This window comes from Benincasa hispida, chromosome 10, assembly GCF_027475165.1.
Source record: "Benincasa hispida cultivar pf3 chromosome 10, pf3_genome.v1.1, whole genome shotgun sequence".
Taxonomy (NCBI): Eukaryota; Viridiplantae; Streptophyta; class Magnoliopsida; order Cucurbitales; family Cucurbitaceae; genus Benincasa; species Benincasa hispida.
Window position 1 is genome coordinate 55,220,860 of NC_143487.1, and position 24,454 is coordinate 55,245,313.

The window sequence follows — 24,454 nt, forward strand, 5'->3', positions numbered from 1 at the left end:
AATTTCAATGGGTCCCCTATAAGACCAAAGTTTTGGGGCTTGCTAAGAGGGGGAAAATTTATTTATTTGGCAATGAAAAATGGATTTTTCCCCCAAAAATGTAATAGGGTGAAATGGTTATTTTTTCTTATTGATGGTTAGTTTGTATTATGCTAATGTAAATCTCTATTGAGGTTTTACCATATTGGTGGTTAGTTTGTATTAATTCAACGAGGTCGATTGAGTCTTGGTTTACAAGTTTGATATACTTGTGCATAACAACTAGGGATGTTCAAAAAATCTGATAATTCGAAAAAAATTAAAATTTTATTCGTTGGTTTGATTCATGGGTGTACCTAATATAACCTAAACTAACCCGAACTTATTATTAACTTTAAATTTTATTTTACTTATAATACAATTGTTTATGCATATATTGATTTTGGTTTTATTTAATTTCATTATTTTTTGAATAATTTAATCACCAACAACTCTTTAAAATAATTTTTAGCACCTTCAAAAGAAAATTTCTATTATATAAATTAAAATTGAGTTGTTAATCTTAATTCAATATATGAAAATAATTAAATCAGATTTTTACATATTTACATTTTATTCTATTTAGAACAAAATTTTCAATAAATGATTCGAGTAATCTGAACCAATCCAATCCAAATATTGGTTATTTGGATGGAAGAAATTTACCATCCAAACAAATGAGTGGAGTCTAAAAAGTTTTTGAACTCAACCTAACCCAACCCACGAACAGTCTTGCCTTCAACAAGTTCACCTTAAAGAGTTTTAGTAAAAGAAAATGTTTTCTTAATAAAAATACATGTATTATTGTTCAGGTACTTGAATGACGAAAACTACTTTGGAGGTTTTGAGCAAGAAGATCTAGAGCAATTATTCCAAGCAATGCAGTCGAACTACAAGGCTTGGTGCTCAGGCTTCGCCCCGCTAGCCGTCGGTGGCGACATGGAGTCCGTAGCAGTTCAAGAGTTTAGTCGAACACTGTTCAACATGCGGCCGGACATAGCGTTGAGTGTGGCACAAACCATCTTCCAAAGTGACATGAGAAGCATACTCAGCTTCGTTACAGTTCCCTGCCATATCATTCAAAGCATGAAGGACATGGCGGTCCCGGTGGTCGTTTCAGAGTACCTCCACCGCAACCTCGGTGGCTACTCAATCGTCGAGGTCATGGAGTCGGATGGGCACTTGCCTCAACTTAGCTCCCCTGATATTGTGATTCCAGTGGTTCTTAAGCATATTAAGTATGACATTGCAGCCTAGTTTCGTTGTGTTGTATATATTATGTTTTTATTTTCTTTCATCCATGATTTGTTAGGAATGGATGTCTGGGATACTCTACTCCATGTCATTTCCTTCTTCTGCCAATAGACCTCGTTTGATAATTATTTTGTTTTTTGTTTTTTGTTTTTTGAAAATTAAGCTCATTTTCGTACGATTTCGACAATGTGGAGGGGATTAAAGATTTTAGGAGCAATCCATCTCTTCTCCAAATACAAAGGTAGTCATCATCAATGTGTAAGTGCTTCTCGAAACCCTTCTTGAGGTATTGAATTCAACCATTGAAGAGACAATAGGTAAGAAATAATTTTAATCACGGACGCTTTCACTAACAACATCTCCCGGAAAAAAAAAAGTATTCTCAATAAAACACTATAAGTGCTTATTTTTGTTATATACATTGTTTTTTTTTTGCCAAATCAAGAAATGTATTGAATCAACCATTGACGAGAGAATGGAGAGACAATGGGAAGAGAAAAATATTTCTAATTACCGGTAGCAACATCTTTAGAAAAAATATTTTCAATACAATACTTATTTTATAAGGAATCCTTCACGTTCTCAATTTTCAACCGTTGAAGAGAGAATGGAGACAACATGGAAGAAGGAGATATAGGGAGAAAATTTGAGAAAAAGTGAGGAGAAAGAGATAATGACGGGGGAGTAAGAAAAATAGGAAGATTTTATTCGTTTAAAATTTTCTTAATTTTAATAGCACAATCATTCATCTTCTCCATTTTCCAAAATCTTATTTCATTTAAGTGCTATAATCATTATCCTCTCATCTTTCATATGAGTTTTTTTCTCTAAATGAGTGAAGACATAATCATTGAATTGAATCAGCATAAAGTTGGTTGAGGTGAGTGAGAAAAATGCATAAATGAAGAAGATTGAGGGAGATATGAAGGGAAGATTTGAGAAAATTAATGAAGATGGAGAGAATTAAAATGTGATCTTTCTAATTTAAATTTCTAAAATCACATTTATTGATTCATTTTTTACTTTTATTCTCTAATATAATTTTTCTTGTATTTGTTCTCAATAGCACAAATTTATTACTAAAATTACAAGTGCGTTAAAACTATTTTTAACTTTCCTTAAATTAATAAAATCAACTAACTTTATAATTCTATTCATGTTGTGTTACTTGATTTAAGACGGAGGTATTAATTAATAAAATCAAAATAAAAAAATATTTTCATGAAAAATTAAATAGCAAATATTTTTTTTTTTTTTTTTGCCTTAATAAGAGATTCAGTTAATAATAATAATATGGTTTTTTTTATAGACAATAGATATTATCATAAATATTAAAAATATTAAACTTTTGAGATTGCATGATTTTTAACCTACAAAACTAACAAGATCTTTGAAATGAAAAAAAAAAATAATAATAACTACAACTATACATAAATATCCACATAATTAGAAGATTCATTCCATCCATAAGATATATATATATGATCAATACATAATACGTTAAAGCCATGATTTGGTATTAAAATTTTAGAAACTCGGTATTTATTTATGTGGTTTATAAAAAAATGTAGTATTCCCATAATTTATTAGTTTGCTATATAATTTTAACAATAATTTCTTACCTATTTTTCTCTGGCTATATGTTTATATCAAAGTTAATAGAAGAAAGCCCCACATTGCATAAATGACATTCTTTCCTCAATTTCATAATTAAAATATAATCGTAAAAAAATAAATTATTCTGTTTTTTTTAGAAAATTATTCGCATCGATTAGAATGTATTGTGATTATCAAATATTTTAATTCAATTGATAATACTTCATTTTGAGAAAAAGTTTTGAAATATTTTTGAAAAGTTTTAAAGTACAATTAAAACTGGTTTTTAGAAAATAAAAAATAATATTCATTAAAAAAATAATTAGAATACGGATAAACTTTTTCCCCCAAAGTTACAATATAAATTATAAGGTGATGTTTCATATAATTTCTGGTGGAAAAAAGTTCACATATTTCCTGGTTCAACGACTAAAATGAAAAATGTATTTTACTATTTTTAACCTAAAACATAATATCTTTTTATGAAAATAAAGAAAATAATATATATTTATGATATAAATCAACTTTAAACAAAATTTTTGTTTTCTATGACTTAAGGCTACGTTTGTCATTGTCTTAGTTATGTCAAAAAGCCATTTAATCTATTAAAATCATGCAGTATCGTTTTAGCTTTTAGATACTTCTAAAATCAGGTAGAATTTTTTTATCAACATTCAGTTCTCAATTTTATACTTTAAAAAGAAGATTTGTTTTTATATATTTATCTATCTCTCACCTAATCAAATCTATATTTTATGTTTCATGAGTTAAATGCATCATTTTTTTAAAAGTATACCATATTCATTTATGGGTTGTTTTTAAATATAAAAAAAGTGAACCAAAATATTTACAAAATATAGCAAAATTTTAGAATTATCAATACGAATAAGTGTCTATCAAACGTTTATAATTGGTAGTCCTAAAATTTTGTTATATCTTGTAAATATTTTCAGCAGTACCATTTGAAATAATTTCCCTTCATTTATTAAAAAATAAAGCTATTTTTCTTAATATTTAAAAATTAATCTATAACAAACAAATTTATCATACTAAACATTTATTTAGAATTTTAAATTACAAAAAAAAAAAATGATTATAAGTCTATTTTAGTTCTTATATTTAAAATAAGATGTTTTTGTATTTATTTACCGAACGCTTTTAACTTACTTGAGCTTGAATTTACCAAACATTATTTTACTTCTTTTAACTTTCTAAAAGCACAGTTGTCAGCAATTATTTTAAAAACTAAACAATCCTAATCGGGGTCGGAGCCTAAAACTATATGATTTCAAATATACCTGTATAATACAATACTAAAATAACTAAAATATCAGCTTATTGATTTTAAAATTTTCTAACAAAATTTTTTAATTGTATTAGATATAATTCTTTTAATGAAATAAAAAAAAATGACCCTATGAAAACACTAAAATAAAATTGGTACATTACTGATTTTTAAAATAATATAGTAATTATAACTACTGTGTAATATTTATAAAATACTAAAAATCTTTATATATTTCGAAATTTTTAATTAAAGTTAGGAGATTTCACGTGGATTATAAGTGTTTCTTAAGAAGTAGTTATAAAAGTCGAGACAATCAAAACCAAACTAACTAAAGAATAAATCAATACATATAAGTAGATTTTAGATGGGCTTGAATTTGTCATTTTTCATTATTTATTTGGCATCGTGTATTCACCATTTTACCCTTCATTTTTTTAGAATGCCTATGTTGCCCTCACTGTCACCTCTCTTACTTCACCATGTTTCGTTAGGTATCTTTCATGTTTTTTTTTTCTTTTATCTTCATTTAATTTTATATTATTTTTTGTCATTACATCTTTCAGTAATTTTTATTTTATCAACATACCCTTTCGTAATATTTTTTTTGTTTCTTCTCACATTTTTTTCTTTTTTCTTTATACGAAGCCTTTTTGTTTTCTTTTTTTTTTTTTTGGGAGGATTTTTAAAAATGAGATAAATAAGGAAAATTATTTATATAAAATAGTAAAATTTAATCATTTTATACTTCTATCTAATTTTTAAATTATAACCATTAAATCCTTGCCAAAATGAGTTTTGACTTAGTGGTATTGACATGATATTCGTCCCTTTAGACTTGAGGTTTATGGTGTGCTTGAAATATATTTTCAAGTAAAAAAAAAAATATTTAACAACCACTCAAAATAGGTTTTGAAACGTATTTTAAACAAATTTTATAAAAAAAGTTCAAATAAAAATATTAGTTTAAAGAAAACTTTTTTTTCTCAAGTCAATTTAAGCGGACCCTTAATCCCCCACCCTGTAATTGTTGAATTAAAAGATCTCATGAAACCTCTATACATATATATAATTGTTAAACCACTCAAAAAATCTCATTAAACCCCCATCTTGTACTTGATAATACAATTTCAATCTATATAGTACTTGATATATAATTTCTACCGGTGACGGATCTAGAAATTTTGTTGACGGGAGACTTTATATAATTTAGTAAAAATAAATGTAATGAGTGAGACTTTAACTTAAGTCTAGAAGATAAATTTATTACTGAGCTAGCTAGTGATCTAGATACTATACCAATTATATATATATATATATAAAGAGCATAGAGAGGGAACTTGATGCAATTTCAATCTATATAGATATACCAAATCGGCCTTTGGTTTCTTCTATCTATGTGGTACTTGATATATGCCAATTATGATATATAGCATAAGATAAACATACCCACAAATTAAATTCAAACTTCCTTTCCACAACTCCAAACTAAAAAAAACAATATAACATACAAGCCAAACAATGAGATATCGATCATGTAATTCAAAATTAATAGGAACTAAGATTAAAAGAGATGGGAAAACTTTTTGAGTCATGACATACAAAATTAAAAGTGTAAATCTTAAAATATATTAACCAAATTGAAATAAAATTCAAATCTCACCTAAAATTATTAAATTTAGACACTTAATTGAAACTAAACCCAAAACAATGTAACACTTTGAAACCTAAAAACCAAACCGAAAATGCAAGAATGGAGAAGTTTTTTTTTTCATAAAAAAAAATACTAGATATGGTAAATGGTAAAACAAACACCTATCTTTTAATAAAATTTAACTTTTAAAAAAAAAAAAAAAAAAACATAACCACAAGGCCAGTGTCTTAAAGTCCATTCAAAGTTCAATCTATAAAGTATTATTCAAAGAAACAAAATGGACAGAACAAAAACAAACTAAAACGCCATTATCCCTAAAGATGAAGAGAAAAAATTTAGCTTAGAACAAACCGGCAGTGATGAAAACCTGCAAAAACAACACAACAAAAACCACTTCATCAAAATCCTTCATCAATTCAATTGACACACCAAAGAAAAATCATAAATATCACATAGATTCTTACTTGGATCTGAACTTATAATCATGGCAGTTCCCCCAAAGCTGCAAGTTCCTCCATTTCTCTTGTTCTTCTGCCAGTAACTATTGAAGGCGTACGACGCATGTGCCACCAAAGTATCTGGATGAAAGCAGCTACCCTCCGCCGATATCTCCCGGCAGTCGGCGCCGCCGTCCCCACAAGCGTAGTCCATCGCCTGCTGCAGTATCTCCGTCGGAACACTCGGTTTCGCCACGCACCACTGCTTTTGCACGCTACCTGTTTGTGGAAATGGCGCACCGGCGTTTTGGTCTGGATTACATGGAGGCAGGGAAAATCCCATCGGTGGGCTTGCTGGTACCACGAACGGAGGCGATTCTGGGGCGGCGGCGAAACTCCAATGCGGCGGAGATGCGATTTGGGACTCTGGTGGAAGTGGGGGTGTGGCGAGGTCTGACGGCAGTGGTGGCTCTGATGTAAAGAAAGGTTCGTATTCGTTGAGTTCCATGAATGAAGACAGCTTTCTGCTAATGGGGTTTCTCTGATTTGTGACACTGGTTATTAAATTCACTTTGTGTAGCTTTAGAAATCCAAATTTGTTCATATGGGTGGAGATGAAATTCTCTGTTTCATGTAGAGAAATTACATTTTCAGTTAGTTTGAGAGTCAATGTGGAGTTTGTACTTTGGATGAACTCAATCACAAGTTTAACCATATTCTGAATGGATTCCTCTTGAGAGTGGAAGCAATCTTTTGGGAAGAGAGTAGAAACTTTGATTTGATTCTCCAAACCCCATCTTGTGAGAGAGTAAAACAAATTCTTCAGAGAAAGCAACACAAATTGTAAAGTGTTAGTATCCTGATTCTTGGTGCTGCATAAAGAACTGTTTCCCACAACAATGGTAGTGATTTTAGTGGAAGGGTAGTGAGCCAGAACGAAGGTTCTAAGCCAACTTTCCGCCATTAAAACACTGCTTGAAACTTCTGGAAGCTCAGCATCAGTAACAGAAACAGCAACAGGGAGATCAGAACCAGAAATTGCTGGAAAAACCCCTGAAGAAATTATCTCATCTAACTTCACAAATTGAATAGATTCTTGACCTGCAGCTGCCATGGCAGAACAATAAAACCACAAAAAAAGGAAACCCAAGAAGTGAAGGAAAAACATGTAGAGAGAGAGAGAGAGAGAGAAGCTTACTAGTAAGACCCAGAAGGAAAGTGAAGAAGAAGAAGAAGAAGAAGAAGGGAAAGAGAAACTTCATCTTCAACATTTTCTTCTCTGCAAAATGAAAAAAGGAAAGAGAGAAAGGAAATTTGGGGAACTATGGAGAGGTTGTTTAAGCTGTCCTGCCCATGTCCTCCATTGCAGGCGATGGGAAAGGTTTTATATAGTGAGAGTAAGAGGAAGCTTAATGGAAAAACCAGTCGTCGCTTCCAATTTACAAGAAATGGCAAAATATATCCGTTGCTTGGGAATGGAGTTTGTTTTGAGTCTTAGACTGACTAAGCTGCTCCTTGGAATCCTAATTTGTGAAGTATTGAGAGCTTTACTTTTCAATGCATAAATTAATATAATGAATTGTTGTAATGATGAATAATGCTGTTTTCCTTCTTCCTTAAATGGGAATATTTATAAAAATAAGAAATTCAAAGAAAAATAATCTTATATGTATGTTTATCTTTAGATGATGTTTACCTTAGTGAAAAGATAATAAATCAATAATAATGTGAAAAGCGAGCGTCGTTTGATTACTTTTTGTGTTTTACTTGTATTTTATATCTATGCTAACATATGAGACACATTTTCAAATCTGTAATAAAAAAACGCAAGTTGATTGACAAGTGGAGCATGCTCAAGCCAATTGTATTTGGAAGTTACATCATATCGCTACCATTATCATTATTGTTACTTTTTCAGAGGGAAAAGTATGAATTTTGACACTTTTATTATTATCATTATCATTTGACCCTCAGAGATAACGGTAACGATAATAATAAATATAACAAAATTCGTAATTCTAAGTAAACGTGATAAAAAAAACAATCAAATTACATTTACATTTGCGATTCATCAATAGAATTCCATTAACACCAATTTTCATTATGGTTCGGTAAATGTTGCCTTAATTGCTGGTATATATTGTAAATTCAACTGGGAATTACTCCATTCTCTTGTTTGGAAATGAAGGTGATAGAGGCAAGTTTGAGATCATTTGTTTCTATTGATTCTCTTCTCTTTACTAAACATGATTACTTAATGGTTGTTCGCCCTTTAGGCCATGTTTACTAATTTGTAATAAAATATTAGTGTAATTGTAATGATTTTCCATTAACATATCAATTGTAATGAGCTTCATTCGCGAACATAATTAGATTGCTTTCGATCACGTTCACTTAAGTATTTTGAGAATGGTTACGATTGATGCTATTAATTTGGTATCATTGTCTTCTTACCGTTACCATTTAGGATCAATCGATAATGATATCTATAACAAAAACCGTAAATATAACAACTAATTCTCTTATGGCAATATTAACATTATTTGTAATGATAATGGTATTGAGGACAAAAATTTGAAAATTTTTCAAAATGGTTGTCGAGACTATCATGTTATGCTTATAAGCTATGGGATTTTCTTTTGTGGATCTCTTAGTTTGCTGATGATGATAGAAATTCCTTTATTTCTGGCTAAGTTTCTTACAATGAAAAAAAAAAAAAAAAAAATTAAAACCTAAAATTTTATCCGTACAAACTATACTTTCTTTTAAAGGATTGAATTTTATTCTTCCTATCTCGGAAATTCAAAACTTAGAGGGAAATTTACCCAATAAAGGAGTGTTTTTTTTTTTTTTTTTTTTTATAATTTGTCTAATAAGATAAAAATGTTTTGAGAAATTCTAAAAATAAATAAAATTATTCAACAGAGTTTCTGAAGAAATAATGTAACTAGTTTTTTTTTTTTTTCCAAAAATAAAATATAATAAGTATTTCACTAAAAGAAAAATTATCTTTTCCAAAAGATATGTGAAGAATACTTAGTTGAACTAAAAAGGGGAAAATAGTTGAACTCACACAATCAAGGAGCCAAAAGGATAGCCAACCTAGAAGTCTTCAAAAATAAAAGGCTAAATTAACAAAACAAAAAAAAAACCCTTAAATTTTTTATTTGGTATAAAAAATGTTTCTAAAATTTCAAAATATTTAAAAATATTCTTGAACTTCAAAAAAAAAAAGTTGGAAAATAACATTGTCATTAGTTTTTAATAGAAACCTTGTGTTTTGTTTAAAAAATATACATAAACTTTCTAAAATATTAAAAAAATAATAATCTAAAACATAAATAAAAGTTAAAAAATACCCTTAATATATGAACATAAACCGTTAATACTTCATTGCAAAAATTACTTTAAAATTTCATGAAAAAAAAGGTTTAAAAATTCTTTTACCGTTATTTTTAGTTTAATAAAGGGAGGAAAATTTGAACCACGGACATGTTGGTCGCTAACAATTAAGTTATACTCATTTTGACACTCCTAACTTTGGTATAGTAATCAATTTGTTTGATGTTTTCTTGAGTTTGAAAAGAACTAATTTTAAAACAAATTATATACATATCCTCATTTTTTTTTCCATATAGATATTCTCATTTTTCAACTATTTGTCCATAATTCTTACATGCAATCAAAATAAAAACCAAAACTTTAAGTTAAATGATAAAATCTCACAAAATTTCAAAATAAGATATATCCATAAGATCTACAAAAACGATAAATAGCAAATACATAACGCACATTCAACTACTACGTACAACCTTGTTAAAACCTTTAAATCCTAAGATCCTTTGATGCATAAATGTCAAATAGTTAACAAGAGTAAGATAGTATTGAAGAAGAGAGGGGAGAAAAAAGATGAAAAATAAAGAAAGTAAAAGGGAATAAACGATTTATTTTCATATACTGACAGTAAGGATGTTTTTAAAATTTTGTTAAGTTTAAGAGTATTTTTAAAATTTTTGAAAGTTGAGAGACATTTTTTACATAAAACATTAACCGTTTCTAACCAAAACTTATGGTAAGGTGTTGACTTTTTAGAAGGTTAATGATATTTTTTAAACTTTTGAAAGTTTAAAGGTATTTTTGATTGTAGAAAGTTTATGCACATTTTGTATAATTTAGTCCAAATAAAAGTGGTGGCTTTTATTTTTTATTTTAAATATTAACTTTATTTGATTTTCTATTTTTGATTTTGAAAAATTAAGTTTATTTACACTATTTTCATATTTTGATTTGTTTCTTTGGTTATCTACTCTCTCTCTATATATATATCGTTTTTTGTTTTTTATAATTTTTGTTTTTTTTTTTTTGGGGGGAATTTACCTAAGCATTCAGAAGTTTAATTATGAAAGATAAAAGCTATGGTAAAGAAAAGAAACAAAGTTTTAAAAAATCCTAAACTAAAAGCCATCCGGTGCTATCAAACAGGGCCGTGAAGTTCTCGATTTAACCTCAAAAAGTTGAAAACTTACAAGCTTAACTTTTAACCACAATTGTATTTATGACAATCTATTCCAAAATAATAGCAAATTTAGTACATTCCAAAACTATTTGCTACGGAAACCTATCACTAACTAAGATTTTTTTTAAAGATAGACTGTTAGACATATTTAAATAATAATATATTTAATTAAAATATGGATTTTGTATGTAGATTGATTTTATCACATTGGTTAATTAATTAGATTAATTAGATTAAGTCATATTATGTGATCTAATTAATTAAGACCCTAAATTACCAATTGAATATGGACGTAATGGGTGGAAGCTCATTTCTAGTTAATTAGGAGTTTCCTAGTTAATTAGGGTTTAAAGGAAGCCCTAATTAAACTTGTATATAAAGAGATCTTAGGACTATGATCTCCAATATACCAAAATGATAAGCACTCAGTCTTTCTTGAATCTCATTTAGAGAAAGATCAAGCATTCGAAGTTTTGGTTGAGGAATACAATACTTGTCTTATAATTGCCGTCAATTTTGCAATGGAATCTGGTATGTTATTCTTGACAATTTAGCATGAATGATCCTAGGGTTATATCTATTCAAATATAGATTTAAAGTATTTTCGCTAAGATAGACATATTAGTGACAGAGGTCTATCACTCATTGAGGTCTATCATTGATTATATATGCTTGTTTGCTATTAATTATATTTGTTACTGGTATATCATATCAATAGAATAAAATATAAATATGGTATATAACAATCATATTATTTTACTTCATTTACTATTTTGTGATTTATTACATATTCATTTTCTTTCCAATAAATATTATTAAAAAAAAATAGAAATACCATATTTAACTTTTGTTTTCCCTATTTCTTTTTAATTATTTTATGGTTATTTTTTATTAGGTTTATCACTAGTATATCATATTAATCAAATTAAAAATTACCATTTTTAATTATTTTCTATCTATGATTGTTTGATGCTCAGGTGTTATGATGTTTACCATTGATTTATCATATCAAAAAATTAGAAAAGATAAACTTGTGGTGTTTAATTTTTGTTTTCTATTAGTAATTGTTTTCATACTTATTTGTTATTAGGTATATCGTTGATATATCATACAATAACTATAAAGGATGTATAATACTAATATTTATATTTGTTATTTATCAATTGTTAGAGCAGAAAATGGAAACTTCATATGACTGATGTGAAACCGATGCTCTCGCCAACTGTCCAAGGCAGAAATTTGTCAAAAACTGATGGACAGTCTCTCTCTAAACCGTATATATATCGTAGCACCATCGGAGCCCTTCAGTACTTAACGCATACACGGCCGAACATCACCTATGCTGTCAACCAACTAAGTCAGTTTCTTCAAACTCCAACTAATATCCATTGGTAGGCAGCTAAAATAGTACTTAGATACATCAGTGGCACAAAACACTATGGAATCTACTTTCAACCAAGCCTGAATCTACATATATCTGCCTATTCGGATGCTGACTGGGCATCCAATCTTGATGACAGGAAATCAGTGGTTGCCTACTGTACCTTTGTAGGAAATAACATCGTCTCATGGTCCTGGAGGAAGCAAGTGGTGGCCGCAAGATCGAGTACAGAATCTGAATATAGGGCACTTGCCCCTGCCACATCCGAAGTCCTCTGGCTTCAACAACTACTAAGTGAGATGGGATTACAGTCAAACACTCGACCGACCATATGGTGTGATAATCTAGGAGCAAGAGCCTTAGTTGCAAATCCGGTGTTTCACTCTAGAACTAAGCATGTCGAAATTGATCTTCACTTTATCAGGGACCATGTTCTAAAAGGTAACATCAACATTCGTTATGTGTCATCAGCCGACTAACTAGCTGACTGCCTCACAAAACCACTCAACAACTCACACTTCTATACATTACGAGCCAAACTGGGAGTACTTGAAGTACCCTCCAGTTTGAGGAGGATGTTAGAGCAGAAAATGGAAATGGAAAAGGGAAAGCAAAGGTGGAAGAAGAAGGAGGTATCACCACCATTCTGTTAAGAATTGGTTTGCTCTCCACCAATCAAACAGTGCCAAGTGTAATATTCTTATTCCTTATATTATTATTATTTTGTAACCATATTAGAGCAATGTGTGTATAAAGGAAATAGGGCTGTAGCTATTCTTTAATTCATTCAATACACCAAGAACAAAAAATGAGAAGTCCAAAGGACTCCAAAAATTCCCAAAACTCTTCATCTTCAACTTCAATAATTATTTACATGTTCCTTTACCTATTAGATATATGCTTACTAGCTATCAATCAAATAAAAATATGTATTTAACACTTAGGAGTCGTTTGGTTGGCAGGTTTTCTGCATAGAAATTGGTATAGGTATCTAATTCACATGTTTAATATAAGCTATTCCCAGACATTCTCATTTCCAATGTATAAGAGTTTTCTATTCCTTCAAAAACTGTGAGTTTTCTCTTTTCCACTCTCTATCTTTTTCTTTTTTTTTTTCTTTTTTTTCTTTTTTAATTTTACATATAATTTTACTTTGAATATAGTTAACTAATTAACAAATTAATTAATATTAATTTAACAAAAATGATATAAATATTTATTTTAATAAATCAATAATGATACATTAAAATATCTACTCGACTTATTTTCATAATAAAAATTTATTATATGAATGGAATTATTTTAACATAAATTATTAATTTATTAACTAATAATATCTTAAATATAATTAATTAGTAAACTAGGATTAGTTAAATTTAGTTAGTATTAAACTTCATTTTTAATAATAATAATTTATTACTTTATTGTTTTTTTAATTATCAAGTAATTTATAGAGATTAATTTTAATTTGATCATTCATTATGAACATATAATCATCACTGATTATTTATAAGAAGTTAATTATTTATTGCGATTATTTTTTATTACTCCATTCATTATTAATATATCATATTTACAAAATACTTTTTAGTATTCTTTATTAATACATCATATTTTTATCTCATTTTCTTCATCTTTTATATAATATATTGTCCATTTAAATATATTTTCTTATATTATTTAATTAAAAGTAAAATTACTAATGTTGAGCTTAATTAATAACAACAATGATTAAATATTAGATTATAATAAGTATGCCGTTCATTAAATGCATTAACTGGTTAATTTTAATTATAAAATTATTAAAAAATGAATATTATAATTATAATTATTATTGATATATTGAATATTATTTATTCTTTAAATTACCAATCTATCATAATTATAATAAGTTTTTCATGCTTAATTTCATAAATTAAACACAAACACAATTTTTGTTCACAAAATTCCGATAGCATTTCCATGCACAACCAAACACAGTCATCTTTGATTCTCAGACATCTTATTCTCATACATCCGTGACAACACCTAGCTATTTTTGTGCATCCCACAACTTGTTCAATCATAACTTGACATGTGACAAATTTTGCTTTTTTTTTTTTTTTTTTGAAATATATTAATATTTTTTATGTGAGTGGTGAGAAGGGATGCACAAAGATTGGTGCGTCCCAAATTACCCATATGTATATATGCTTATTTGCTATTTGATATATATTACATACATAAATCATCAATAAGGAAAATGGCATATTGACTACATCCAACCTTTTCTTTATTTAACATGTAATAGTTAACATGCTTATTCTCTATTAATTCGATCACCACCATATCAATATATAATTAAAAAAAGGGTATAACAATAATATTTTACCATTTTTTTTTCTTTCTTGTAGTGGTTTTTTGAAATTCACATTTGGTCGTCAAAAGATTAAAAATAGTAAAAGAGTGGCAATGTAATATTAATAGCAAACAATTGATAACAAAATAATAATAATAATAATAAATTACCAATACAACGTGTCGCTAAAAACAGTCTACCAAACTGTTGAAGTAGTTGATAATAGACATGAAAATAGTCTATTAAAATTAAAACTCGTCGTTAATAGACATATTAATGATTTATTAATAATATACATAAAAAAATATTTATCAATAATAGACATAAAAATGGTTGATAAGTAATAGTTGCATCCATCAACGAAAAACGTAAAAATGGTTCATCAACGATAGACAAAATATTGTTTGCAATAGACGATATAAATTGTATGTCATATTGACAATTATTCATTTGTATGATATATATATAAATACAACAACCGATTTTACTATTCATTATAATTATCCTAAATTTTATTAAGTAATTTTATTTTTACAAGTTGGGGTGGAGGATTTGAATCACAAATCTCCTGATTTTCAACATATGCAAATGTCAGTTGAACTAAGTTCTTATTGGCAAATTTTATCAAGTAAATGAACTATGGATAAAAATTTAAAATATAAAACTGAACTTGCAGGTAACAATATTTATCTACCTACACACCCATCAACATATGTTTCAATATTTCTTATTTATATGTTGACTTATTTCCATTTTTTTTTTTATGAATGTTGACTTATTTCTTATTTCTTAATTATTTTTATTTTTTTATATATATTTTTATTAAACAAGTTCGAAAGAAGCAAGTCAAATCGAATATAACTCAATTGGCATAGAGTATTAGTAATTAGTAATTACGAGACCTTTGGTTCAAATCCCTATAATTCCCATAGTGACATGTTAGTCCCATACTCATCAATAATCACCGAAAGATTTTTAATTACTTCTTCTAGGTTTGAACTCTCGAATAGAGTTGACATGCATTAAGAGGTTTTTTTCATTATTTATTTAATATTTGAAAATGTTGAGTAGGTAGGGGAAGGGTATATTGGTAAAAGACTAAAAGTAAGTATGTTGAGAAAGATGGCATTGGGAGGCGCAGAAAGGCATGGGAAGTGTGAAGGCTGCACATTTCTGATCCCACACCAAACCCTATCTCTCACTTTTTATTTTTTATTTTTTTCTAAATTCCCTTTTCACCCTCCTCATATTTTAAACTTCTTTCCCCACTTTGAAGTCAGAAACATTAACCAAATATTATTAATGTTTATCTTATACTCATATTTGAGATTATTAAAAAGATTAGACACGTTTGGATTCTATGACTTGAATCAAATCATAAACCTTCTCTCTAATTTACGTGGATTAACATCAAATAACTTTTAATAAATATCCTAAAAAGATCTCCAAAGTGAGATATCAGATAATAAACTACTATTAATGGGTAGTATTAGCAACACGATCAGGTCAATCCACATGGAAGCATGATAATTGTTTCACTAAGTTAATTTCTTAACTAAAACGACAAATGACGATCTGGTGTGGATAGAGAGAATGCATACAAGTAAGGATAAACATGTAATCAAACTAAACAATCTATAGCTTAGATGAAGAGAGGTCAATTTAATGTGACTTGATCATAGGAACTCATAATAATATGATTTGGCATGCAAGCACACGGTCGACTCACTTAACCTAACCTAACCAACGTGTTTGGACTACCAACTTATTGGAAAGGCGAACAAGTTTCCTAACTATAAATTATGACTAATGACCTAATTAAGCTGAATGTCATCCTATTGAGTTCGACAATGTCCATATCATCCTAAACATTTGCATTAAGATCAAAGTTTCCATTGCGATGATTATTCAATTGAATAGCCAAATTTAATTAATCGATTTCTTTTTAATCTTAAATTGATCATGCACATACGGGTTATAGATATTCTAAAGCTCATACATATATGAGTTCGATTCGTGCAACTTAGCGATTGAAAACAGGAGGACTAGAATTAGGTGAATTTATATTATAGTTTGAAATTTGTTTTTAAAAGAATTGATTGAGTGGATGGAAGGGAATCTATGGAGATGGATAGAAGTGAGTATTTAGTTAGTGTATGTATATGAAAAGAAAAGAAAGGTTGGATGAAGAAAAGGTGGGAGACAAGAGAAGTTGAGCAATGATAATGAAAAAAGGGTAATTTTGCAGGCTTTATACGTACGCTATCAAACGGCAAAAACGCTTAGCCTGTGGGAGACCACCCTCATACGGAAGGCACCGCTTCCATGGGCCCCACAACAAAATAATCTTTTTTTTTTTTTTTTTTTTTTTTTTTTTTTTCGGCTATTTATCTTTTTTTAAAAAAAAAAAAAAACAACCACACTTAACCCTGATTTGAATTGAATGGAGGAAAAAAAATATTTTTTAAAAAGTGTTGTTTTTAAATATAGAAAATTAAATTAAATTATTTACTAAATATAGTAAAATTTTAAAATTATCAATGATAGATATTGATAAACTATCAATGTCTATAAGTAGATAGATAATTCTAAACTTTTGTTATATTTTGTAAATATTTTTAACGGTTTTACCATTTGAAATAATTTTCTTTTAAAAAATTCATTTTTATTTATGTTTTTTTTTTATAAAAATGGTTGAAAATAAATTTTAGGAGCTATTTTAAGTGATTACTAAACACTACCATTTTTCTCGAGTGATTTATTTGTTAAATTATTTTTAGTCCAAGTATTTTGACATTTAGTCATTTATTGATATTATATTTTCTTTTTTTATCACTAGGTCAACTCACGATTGTTAGTTTTCATATTTTCAAAAAATCTTAAATTTATTTCCTATTATTATTTTATTGTGTATTTTTCATTACTTTTTATTTTATATAGCCATTTTTTACTATAAATTTTGAAAACTATTCACGTATTGTGTTTATTTATATGAAAATTATTATTATTACTTAATCAATTTCGATAAAAATCAGAGCTAAAATTGAAAAAAAAATTCAAAGTAGAGCGAACAAAATGTTACTTCAACCTTTTATTATTATTATTTTTTGGAAAAATTATTATTACACATCTATAATTTTATTAATCATTGTCTTTTGGGTGATGAGGATCGACAATGAAAAAAATTTAGAAAATCTCATAATCTTTATAAGATTGCCTACTCTTTTCATTGTCAATTGATTTGAGATGTATTTGAATCATGTTATCTGATATGATATCAAAACCCATGAAGCCCAAACAGAAATTTGATCGAAAAACAAAATTTGAGACACCAACTTGAAAGAACATGTGACCTCATAATTTTTATGGAAATAATCAGTTATTAATCTCGTTACCAATTGGTTTTAAGATAGAAGTTTATGAAATCTAATATTGGATAGACGAGATGCATCTTTTCATCAAATCTGAATCCTCTTCTTAAAGACGACAATACATCAAAATACCAAAAACAATAATCGATTTAGTGAAGGAGGATTCTCTTAAACAATCTATTAAGAAGAGATGATAATTGGTGAAAAGATGTCCTGTCTTTTTAAGATACGAGCATAAATATAACAATCCAATAATAAAATTCAAAACCATATGATTCCAATAAGGTAAAAGAAACAAAATTATTAAACATGTACAAAAATATCACCTAGTTTTTTTTTTATTTTTTTTTATTTTTTTGAATTCATTCTAAGGTTTTTTGTGATCCAAAAACATGAATATGAAAATAAGGAATTTTAGTATTAATAAAAAGAATGGGGCAATATACCATCTGTTTGGATTGTTTTAATATGTGATCGGTTAATTGATTTAAAATAAAAAATCACTAGAAAACATACAAATATTATCTTCAAAATTTTTACTTTCTACGTCAAAGCCACAGTATAGAATTGTACTAAATTCATTTTATTTTGTAAATAACAATAAGTTGAATTTGGTTGAAATATCAAACTTCATTTCTATTTGTTAATTTTCTTATGAAATTATTTTGTTTTAAATTATTCTTTCAATAAATTAATTATTGAAAGGTAAATTTGGTTTAATTTTAATACTTTATAATTGTTCATTATAAATTACTCATTTTACAAATATTTGTAATTAATAATTTAATTAGTATTATTATTTGATTGTTAAATAATTATTTTTCTTAAAATTTTGCATTGAATTTATTATTTATCAATTATATATAAAATTTTGTAGAATTGTCATAGTTAATCTTATAAATTAAATACAAATATAATTTATTCCCATAAAATTCAGATAACATTCTCATGCACAACTAAATACGTCATCCTTGTTTAATGGACGGTAAAATTCAGATAATTTTCAAGCATCTAGAAAATAAAAAAATCCATTAAAAGTAGGAAAGAAAAATAAAGAAAAAAAATGGACTAAAACTAGTACTTGACATGCGAGTGGAATTAATGGGCGGTACCCTTTAAGAAAGAATCTTCCACTTTACCTTTGCGTATTTGGTATTGAAATTTGTACTTAACAGAGATACTTTCTACACAGTTAAACTTTTTTATTGTGGTGTTCAAATAATCCGACAATCCGAACAATCCAGACTATCCAATCCAAAATATAAGAGTTGGGTTGAGTAAATTTTATTTTTGAATTGGATTGGATTGGGTTAAATTTTTTCTATTTTTGTTGAATTGGGTTGGGTCATGGGTTAGGCTAAAAAAGTTTTGAATTGATCAACTCAACCCAAATTTTATATATAAATAAAATATACTATATATATTTTTCTTTGTTTAAAATTTGATTATTTTATATTAATTAATTTGTGAATTTTAAATATTTTTATTTTAAAATTGTTATGATATTTGTCTTTATTTGAAATTTGTATAAATATCTTAGATATAATTGATATTTAGCATTTGAATTTTATGAGATTTTAGTTATTAATCATGTTTTATATATAAATTTACATATTTTTAATTAAAAAGAAAAAAAACAAATTATAACCCGACAATCCAACTCAATCCAACCCGAATTTTAAGGGCTGGGTTAGAGACTTTATTTGAGTTCTTTGGGTTGCCAACCCAACAAACTCGAATTTTCGGGTTGGTCCAGAAAACACCCTCAACCCAACCCAACCCATGTACACACCTAGTCTATACATTCCACGTCAACCTAAGGAATGAATTGGTAATTTTATTATATCACTACATTTCGTTATTTTTTAAAAAACAAAATGTCATTAATGTTGAAACTAAATTAAAAACTTAAATCTTTTGTTTGTTCTTACAATTTTTTTCTATAAAGATCTATTGATATCGTCATTTATGTAAAATTGAGACCTTGACACGTTTGTCAATATCAACATTTTAAACATAATGTCCACGGCCAAAAATTTCTTTAAAAGGAATAAAACGATCTTAATATTTACTTACACATTTTACCTTTTATTTTTAATAACTATTCAGAAGAAACGTGCAATGCACATAGTTTAAAATCATTTAAATATAATTGTTTTTAAAAAATCTAGTATTTTTTTTGTTAAATTTAAATGGTAAATATATAATATGAAAGTTAAAGGTAGTGGAGTTGATTGTAGGACCAAATGACAACACTAAAGGCAAGGAGAATTGGATTGCTTGCAATATTATAACTTTTCCTAGAAATTTATACGAAGCTGTTCGCACGAGGTTTTCGGGGAAACTTGATTTGTGGAGTTGAACTTGTCTTGATATATATTTGATGTGGATGTGGTTCGATCTCTAGTACTTAATCCTCTGATTCTCTCGTCGTTGAATGCACATACTTGATCTGAGGAAACGAAGTGTGCAATGTTCTTGGAGTTGAAGTTTTGGAAGAATGCTTGTATATCCAACCGACGTTAGTTTTCAACTGTGTTTAGCTTCAGGAGTTAATGAATTTTCTGATTGTTGGGAAAATTCTCTCTAGACTATATGAAGTCTAAAATTACTGACCTCTACCAATGAAGAGAATTTCTCTATTTATATAGAGTTCTTTGGTGGGGGTTTGGTAGGCTTGGGCATAATTTTGTATGTGGACCAAATTAAGCATATTTTGGACTTTAGCCCAAACTATAATATCAAATTGAACCAAATTATTTTTATTTAATTCAATGGTCATGATGAAAACAGGTGGCATCATCCAAATTTACCAATTTATGTCTTCAATTTCAATTTGAGGCACATGTTAACTAGGGGTGGCCATTCAAACCGCAAAAATTGAACCGTTTCTATAATATGAACCGAACCAAAAAATGCGATTCAGTCGGATTTGAATAAATTTTGAAACCGAATTGATTCGGTTCGGTTTCAATTTCGAAAATCGAATCTAAAATCGAACAAAATCGTTTTTAGCTTATGTAACATACATTTAAAATGAACCATTTTTTAAAATTAAAACATATAACATACATTTTTTTTAAAATATCAAAATCAAATTTAAAACGGAACCGAATCACATATATGCAGTTTGGTTCGATCCAATTTGAACCAATAAATCGGTTCGATTAGGTTCCACATATTAGAAAAATTGGTTCGGTCGGTTTGGCCACCAAATCGAACCGTTTCCACCCCTAATATTAACTTTTAATTGGTCTCAAATTTGATGATTTTTAATTTCATTATTAATTTGAGAAATGATATGGCAATTTGTGACTGGTTCAAATTTTCCCATTCAACAAAAACCAATTCAATCTAAAATAATTTAAACTAATGAAATAATTAGCAACAAAAGTAAGTAAATTGTCTAAATTAAAAGAGTAAAAGAGTAAAAGAGAGAAAATAACACAAATGATTTTTAGGGTGGTTCAAAATCCCTACTCCACTCCCAAAGACTCCTCGAGTATTTTACTTCAAAAATTCTCTTACAGGTGAGAACCAAAACTGATTTACTAATCTTTTCATGGGTTCAAGAGTCAAACCACTATCGATCCTTTTTCAAGTTTAGGATCCAACCTATTTCAATCTTTTTCAACGGGTTCAAGACCAAACCACTACAAATCCTTTTTTGGGTTTAGGATTAAACCACTAAACTCAACCCAAGGTGCACCCATATCTTAATACAAATCTTGAAATGAAGAAATTGAAAACCTACAAAAATAAAAACTCTCACAAGAGTAGATTACACAAACTCTAAGCACTTTAAAATAATCTCTCTCAAAATAAATTTAAGAAGATGAAGCTTTGAATAATAGCCAACAATGGAGAATTGAAGAGAGAATTTCAGAATAATTAGGAGATGAGAGATTTTGCAATTCAATAATGATTAATTTTGAAGGAGATGATGGTTGGAATTTAAAGAGAATTTTGGTCTAAAATAATATTAAAGTAGGAATTAAAAATGGCAATTGGATGTGAGCTTGAAGAAATGAAGGGTGAAGATTAAATAGTAAAAGGAGGAAAATATACTTTAAAAGATAATAAAAATAACAATAAGCTCTATCATTTTTTTTTTCTTTTTTAAAAAAAGTAGTCTTCGGAAGACGTTCTTCTTTTTAGTTTATTTTATTTAAATTATTTTTAAGATTAAAAATCAATTCTTTTAATTTCTTTTTCAACAATTTAAAAAGGAATATTCATAATAACGCCATGTGTCACAATTTGAGCTATCCAATTGATTTGATTTGCCACGCGTGTACTATATATTCCGTCCATATTATCACATGATTTGTCTATGTGTGCCATGTCATCGCCACATGAATTTTCTATCTAATCCTTTTTTCTTCATTTGATGTCCAATTTGAGCAATTCAAAATGTGTTGGAATCATCTCTCCAAATTCTATGCTATGGATACTTTAAAACACTAAAATCATTAATAAAAACGTTTGTTATCATCAAAACAACTAATAATAATATTGAAGCTCATAAAGCTAACAATCTCCCATTTTTTATGATGATAGGCCATTTAAGAAAAATATTTTGAAAACATAATGTGCGTAAAATATTGAAAGAATTCAAGCAGACATTAAGGAACACATATATTTTCCTTAATAAAATTTCCCCCTTTTGTTATCATCAAAAGATGACAATTAAAAGTACAAGCTCCCCTCCTCAAAATCATAATCAAGTACTTAATGACACTAAAGATTCATCAAAACATATATATTTAATTAACATTACTCTTACAAAGATAAGTAGCATATACCCATTTTCTAAAATAATAATAATAATAACAACAACAAATGTATCAATAGTGTATCAAGTGTATCAAAGATATAAAGTGTATCGAGTGTATTCCCTGGGTTGAACTTGTTTTTCTTTTTTTTTTTTTGGCTAATTTTGCAAAAGTAATACGTTTGGACTATGAACCTAATTTTTTAAAACTTATTTTGCCAAATTTGTAAGAAACCCTAATAGTAAGTATTAGTTCAAATCCATTGCAATTATCAACCAATGAAGCTACCTACATACCTCTTTTTCTATTTGAAAGGGATCAAGTCATAAAGTTTTTTTTTTTTTTAAAAAAAAATTATGATCGTTTATTTTTTAAGCTCATGTGGGCTAGAAGAAACATGCAACTTATATTCTTACTTACAATAAGAAGTTTTCACATTTTAGAAGCTCTTATTTTTGTCATGGTCTTGATTGTATCCATCATTTATAGGTTTGATTAAGATGATGGTTTTTTTGGCTTCATTGTCACTCAACCTTTCGTATATGTAACAAAAATAAAATGTCAAATGCCTATCACTTTGAGGCGATCAAAAGTAGATTGTGAAGGTCTTGGTAAACATTGGATTTCTTGACTTTCTTTAATAAAGTCGAAGATATTAAAATATAGGAATCAAAATAAAGATTCAAGATAATACTTCGACCTACAAATTTTAAACCACCAAATGAGAGAAAAATTGCTAAATTATCAGACTTGCACGAAGAAATCTAAAATTTAAAATTCATCCTACCATCCATGATCAAGTATAGCAATTATGTTAGGAAAAATATAATTAATTATCTCACAACGTTATTTCGACGTGAAGCGGCCAACGTTCTTCCCTAAAAATCTCTTTTGAGGTGAAAATTTTGAAATCGTCACCAATCATTATGGGACGAGATTGGTCACTAATTTTAAAAGAAACGGAAAATAGTCTATCTTTTTAGAATTAGGTTCGGGGGTCGTTGAGTGCAGGAAGGTATTAGCACCCTAGAACATTTGTTTGAAACATTTTATTTTTGCCATCCAAATTTGTAATGAAAGTTAATAAAACGAAGATTAATGAAAATTGACTAGTTGAACAATTCTCAGGTTGAGATGTTCCATTACGGTCAACTTAAATACCTCTGTCTAGATAGAATTATTACCTTATAGTCAATTTTGTTTTAAAATACTCTATAAAATTTTTAGTTAAAAAGATGTGTCACTGAATTTCATTATAACTTCAAGAATAAAGTATGGTTGAATTTTGTTAGTGATAATATCTGTCAATTTATATTTGGATTCTCTTATGAAAGATTTACCTCCAGAGTAATATTATCTCCATCAAAGGATTTGTGGAGATATCTCATATATATTAATTCACATTTCATAAATAGAATGTAAATTTAAGTTTTATGAGGGTGCAATTTAAAGAAAATGTTTGAAATTCATTTAAATTTTGAAATTTAAATTAAAATAAAATTTTATTTTGGAAATCAAATTAGAGCTAATATAAAGTTTATTAACAAATTCAAAACATAATGAAGTTTGAAATTCAAAAATAATTTTAGGTTTAATCCAAATTAGACCATACTAAAAAATTTCTAAACTCAAGTAAAATTGAATTTTATTTTGCAAATCCAAATTACAACCTATTTAATGTTCATGTCTAAAGTTTTCAATTCAAGCAATTTGAAATACTATTAAGAATTTCAAACTTAAATTAAAAATTGAATGAGACCATAGTGAATAATTCTAAATTAGATACTATATTTAATTTAAAAAGAACAAAGTAAAAGTTTTGTTGGAAT

The 24,454-nt window shown here is 27.7% G+C and overlaps 1 protein-coding gene and 1 pseudogene across 1 annotated transcript; one reads left to right on the forward strand and one right to left on the reverse strand.

Annotated features, from left to right (window-relative positions):
* Positions 1 to 774: 774 nt before the first annotated feature.
* Positions 775 to 1,397, forward strand: LOC120089446 (putative esterase D14L pseudogene; annotated as a pseudogene).
* A 4,576-nt stretch (positions 1,398 to 5,973) lies between these two features.
* Positions 5,974 to 7,660, reverse strand: LOC120087820 (O-Glycosyl hydrolases family 17 protein). The gene is made up of 3 exons (XM_039044734.2): positions 7,443 to 7,660; positions 6,272 to 7,351; positions 5,974 to 6,174 (listed from the first exon to the last, which is right to left on the reverse strand). Exons 1-3 carry the CDS (start codon positions 7,513 to 7,515, stop codon positions 6,143 to 6,145), a joined length of 1,185 nt encoding a protein of 394 aa, XP_038900662.2. The 5' UTR covers positions 7,516 to 7,660; the 3' UTR covers positions 5,974 to 6,142.
* Between the last annotated feature and the right edge of the window lie 16,794 nt (positions 7,661 to 24,454).